Source organism: Aulostomus chinensis, chromosome 19, assembly GCF_037954235.1.
Source record: "Aulostomus chinensis isolate RoL2024-O1b breed Wild chromosome 19, RoL_Achi_v1.0, whole genome shotgun sequence".
Taxonomy (NCBI): domain Eukaryota; kingdom Metazoa; phylum Chordata; class Actinopteri; order Syngnathiformes; family Aulostomidae; genus Aulostomus; species Aulostomus chinensis.
In genome coordinates, this window is record NC_141338.1 from 20,310,805 (window position 1) to 20,315,804 (window position 5,000).

The 5,000-nt window shown below is 49.5% G+C and overlaps 2 protein-coding genes across 5 annotated transcripts in view; one reads left to right on the forward strand and one right to left on the reverse strand.

Moving 5' to 3' along the window:
- Window positions 1-4,254, forward strand: part of kcnv2a (potassium channel, subfamily V, member 2a) — an 8,416-nt gene extending 4,162 nt beyond the window's left edge. For both annotated transcript variants that reach the window (XM_086187007.1, XM_086187008.1), the window contains 5 exons: window positions 511-702; window positions 847-1,101; window positions 2,001-2,117; window positions 2,248-2,373; window positions 3,013-4,254. In XM_086187007.1, the coding sequence (XP_086043133.1) occupies window positions 511-702; window positions 847-1,101; window positions 2,001-2,117; window positions 2,248-2,373; window positions 3,013-3,291 (969 nt within the window). In that variant the 3' untranslated portion in view covers window positions 3,292-4,254. The remainder of the gene's footprint in view (window positions 1-510; window positions 703-846; window positions 1,102-2,000; window positions 2,118-2,247; window positions 2,374-3,012) is intronic.
- Window positions 4,255-4,378: 124 nt separating this feature from the next.
- pum3 (pumilio RNA-binding family member 3) overlaps window positions 4,379-5,000 on the reverse strand; it is a 10,894-nt gene continuing 10,272 nt past the window's right edge. For all 3 annotated transcript variants that reach the window (XM_086187869.1, XM_086187870.1, XM_086187868.1), the window contains exon 18: window positions 4,379-4,964. In XM_086187869.1, coding sequence (XP_086043995.1) covers window positions 4,835-4,964 — 130 coding nt within the window. In that variant the 3' untranslated portion in view covers window positions 4,379-4,834. The remainder of the gene's footprint in view (window positions 4,965-5,000) is intronic.

Genomic DNA, 5,000 nt, shown 5'->3' on the forward strand with positions numbered 1-5,000 from the left:
GTCGCCTCCTCATGCTGCTTCGGTACCTGAGACATTTGGGCGCTAATCTGCCTGCTGACTCTGAGTCTGTCTGACCTACATCATTAACCAGCGCCGGACAGATGGACTTGACACTAAGCTTCTCGTTGGCACAGATCCAGACGCGTATCCACTGCAGGGCTCAGGCGGAGGTCCCTGAGGCGCGTGTTCAGAGCAGAGACCAGCAGGAGAGTCAATCACCAGAGTTTTCAACACACAAAAACAGCTGTTCTGTGTGATCTCCACTGATCCAGGATCAGCTAAACACATCAATGTGATGGATGTGAAACATGTGAATGTGGCAAAAAACAAGACATGAGGTTGTTTTGGGGCCTCAAGATGCCTCTAGATGAGGACACGCGTGTGTGATGAGCCTGGAGCAACTTAACCGGCCTGCCTTGTCTTTCAGGATGTGATGTCATCACTCTTCTTTCATGTTTTACTTCTATATGTGTAGTTTTACTTTCTTGGGTACTCTTGGGTGTCCTGCAGGTGGAGATGGAGGAGAATGAGGCGTTATACCAGGACATGGCCTTCGGGCCGACCCGCAGGAGGATCTGGGACTTAATGGAAAAGCCATTTTCTTCGGTCGCTGCCAAGCTGATGGCTGTGGCTTCCTCCGTATTCGTGCTGATCTCACTGGTCGCCATGACGCTCAGCACCGTGGAGGAGATGCAGTACAAGGTGGGTAGGGAGGAGAGACAATTGTGTCATTTGTCTTTAAATCCACAGTAACACAGACGCGTCTCGAGGTTTGTCTGCTACCTCAACATAAATCAATCCAGGCGACGCGATCAAACTAAGATGAGTTCTCCATTTCTACTCCAGACAGCGTCGGGCCAGATGAGGGGCAGGTTCTACGGCGAGTATGTGGAGACCTTCTGCATTGCATTCTTCACCCTGGAGTACCTGCTCCGCCTGGTGTCCACCCCTGACCTCAAGTGTTTTGGACGCAGCGTTCTCAACACAGTCGACCTGATCGCCATCCTGCCGCACTACCTGCAGATGGTGCTAGAGTGCTTTGATGACGAGGACATCCGCCTGCATTCAGGAGACATTGAGACTGTGGCCCGTGTTGGAAAGGTACAGCAAGACCCCAGGGGCTGATGGGAAATGATCCCATTAACCACAGAAACCCCCAAACATGTAGCTCTTCATCCCTAAACGAGAGATCAACTATTCCTGTGATCAAGACCGTGGTTTAAAGGGAGGCAGGGAGCTTTATGGGCAGAACCGAGCTGCCGCCTCCACGTCACTGACATCATCGTGCGTCATCCCGTCACCTCTGATGCTCTTTGAGCTACAGATTCAAAACACAACGCCACGTTTGTTATGAATTCATTCAGATTCAGTGGAGGTTCACACATTTGGTCTTTTTGTGGTTCTGCTGTCAACATATAAAATTCTAGTGTTTGAGTTGAACAGATCGAACCAAAGATAATTCTGAATCATTTGAACACCAAGCCTGATGATATAACTGACAGCAGGACTGAACGGACCCCACGTGGGTAGCTGGGTTTAGCATTCACTCCCAGATCAGGTGACCCTGCAGTAGCCTACCTCATGGTTCAGTTCCAGCTCTGATTCATGTGGATGTGAGCACAAGCCCAGGTGAACATGGGCTCCCCTGTACGAATTCTGTACTCACGTCCTGGAACCAGAAGTTCTCTCTCACATCCTGTTTCTAATCCACACATCGACCATATGTGTGTCCAGGTCTTTGTTTAGCTCGGGCTGCTCGTGTTAGCTTCTCCAGACCTCGCCGTGGTCAGGAGGGTCAGCACACCCTGACCCTCCGGGCCCGGCTTCTCCCTGCTGCTACTGTTCCACCAGTGTCCTGTGAGGTCAGCCAAAGGCAGATCCCTGCAGAGATGAGAGGAAACACCAGACATTCTTGTCCACACGTGTGAAAGAGCACCACTCTTTTTGCATCTGTCTTTAAATCTGATGACTGCAACCTCTTCTGTGGCTCCTCTCGATAGTTGGGCCAGGTTCTGAGGATCATGCGTCTGATGCGAATCTTCAGGATTTTGAAGCTGGCGCGTCACTCGACAGGCCTCCGAGCGTTCGGCTTCACCCTGAGACAGTGTTACCAGCAGGTAACACCAATCAGAACGGACCTATCGACACCTCGAAGCCTCGCTGTCACAAGCTCAGATACCACATACCGTGTGTGTGTGTGTGTGTGTGTGTGTGTGTGTGTGTGCGCACGTGTCTGTGTGTGAGCAGGTGGGCTGTTTGCTGCTCTTCATCGCCATGGGGATCTTCATGTTTTCAGCTATGGTGTACACTGTGGAGCACGACGTTCACAACACCAACTTCACCTCCATCCCTCACTCGTGGTGGTGGGCCGCGGTGAGTCACATTTTACTCACACGCACCCTCACTCACACTCTCTCCAGTGTCTGTTTTGAGACAAGAAGATCGATCCCCACACACCAGCGGCGACTAGTTAGCTTGGCTGAGTGTTCTGATGTAACAGGAAGTGGCGGCGGCAGTCACATGTTGAGTTTGGTTTGTTCATTAGAGTTTGAGGTGCAGCATCAGTCAGGAGAGTAGTTCCAGCTATGCATTGAATTCTAAAATTTCGATGATCAATACTTTTATGCATTAACATTTCTAGTTCCTTTGATGCAGGCCCACCGCTGTGATTGGGGTATGCTAACCTACCTATCCACTACCATTCATTGTGCTAAGCTAACTAGCGTGACCCCGGAGACGCTCGTCTCCACAGAGCTGGTGATGGACAACGACTCTTCATTTCTCCTCCTTCAACTTCACTTCAGTCCTGAATTATCGCTCCTGCTGAACTGCATCATATGAGGGTGTTTATTTAGAGCAGCACGAGCTCAGTCGAGGTTCAGTCACGTTTGGCCGGACGTGTGTTTATCACTCCTCAACGTTTTAAATTAGTTTGCAATAGAAAACCGTCAAGAAAGAAAACCTGCCATAAACCTTGAGATGAAAATGATTTAGTAACCTGTGTCCCCTCAGGTGAGCATTTCCACGGTGGGCTACGGCGACATGTTCCCTGAGTCCAACCTGGGCCGCATCTTCGCCTTCGCCTGCATCTCCTTCGGCATCATCCTCAACGGCATGCCCATCTCCATCCTCTACAACAAGTTCTCCGACTACTACGCCAAACTCAAGTCCTACGAGTACACTGCTGTCACCAAGGCGCGTGGTAAAGTGCACTTTGCGAAGAGGGCGGCCAAGAAGTTTGGGGAGTGCTGCGAGGACGCCGTTCAGCCCAGGACGTGCCACCTGCTGTGAAGCAGCTGGTGGCCTGTAGAGCCTGAATGTTGAGAATGTGGACAACACTGGACTCACCTTGGTCACCTGACACTTGGTTTAGTGTCCTTCCGTCCATCCCTGCTCATCTTGCTGCCAGTGCAAATACTTTTCTTTCTTTTTTTTTATGTCTCTGCAAAATAAGAGACTTTGTTCTGCTGCATCTGCATCATCATCACCACCATCATCTGTCCTGCAGTAGTCTTTCAGCATCAACGTAATCCAGGATTCAGTCGTGCAGGACGTCACAACCGTGTCACCATCTGGAGCCCAGAGGAGAGCTGTTGATCTCCTACTAATACACCTCCATAACACTCCAGCAGGGTGTGTGTGTGTGAGTGTCTGTGTGTGTTTGAGTGTGTGAGACACGCGGGTGACAGAAGCTTCTGCATCCACAGCACATCAGTGTTGTTTATTGCATCTTACCTTCATTGATCAGCTGTTCAGAAAATGATCACAGGACTTTCCAGAGCCTTAAGGCAAAGTTTTGGTTCATTTGTGACAAACAGGGAGCAAATCCATCATTAATGAGTCAGGAACCTGCAAGTGTCTGAATAAAGACTGAAACAACTGACCATCCAAATACTTGGCCTAATATTTTCTTCCAATCTGATTTGAACCTTTCATTTCATCAGTGGAGTCTCACCGAGAGTCCTCTCCCTGATCCCAGCCACAGCTGGAAGCCGCCCAGTACGACCAGTTTGACCTGCTCCACTGGAGGGGCAGAGCACCGCAGCTCCACTGCTTAGCTTGGCAATTATCATCCAGGACAAGACACCAAGTGCAAGACGCAGAGCTGAAACATTTGGGGGGGGGGGGAGCTAGAATTTCTGCTACCCAGGATGTTGAGTCATGACTCAGCTGAGACAGAAGGTCACATGACCCCCAAACAAGCAGTTAAACTGAATGCAAGTGGATGAACGTCTTGTTTATAGAGGATGTAGAAATGGAAAAGGTTCAATTTTTTTCATTTTTTCCAAAATAAACTTCAAGAGGCCCTGGAAAGCTGTTTTATGGGTTTATTATTGAAAAATCATGCCGCCGCCGCCATCCCCCCCCCCCCCACACACACACACACACACTCACTCACAGACACACTCTCACACACACACTCACTCACAGACACACTCACTCACTCACAGACACACACACTCACTCAGACACACACACTCACACAGACACACTCACACTCACTCACTCAGACACACACACACACAGACACACTCACACTCACTCACTCAGACACACACACACACAGACACACTCACACTCACACAGACACACTCACACTTTAAAGGCCATTCTAACAGTTTCATGTCCAAACTTCACTGGTGTGCCAGTTGCAAGTCTTGTGATGTAAAACCAGTTTTCTTTCATGTTTTATGTTACAAGTTGATGTTCAGCACCATCAGTAACTGACAGGACTGTGTTCCAGGTAAGATCCACTCCAAATATGGTCACGTTGGCATTTCCTGACTTTACAGGAAGTGATGCTCCGACTGGCAGTTCATTCAAAGTGAAAAATCTACTTGTTTAGATTCTCCAGCAGGATTTCAGCTCCTTTGTTGTTGCTGATGCTGCTGAGCTCTGATGTGATGGACTTGAGCGCCGCCTTCACCTCTGCAGCCACAGACTTGTCACAGCTGTTCAGGAGGCTGCAGACACACACACACACCCTTCCTTACACAACT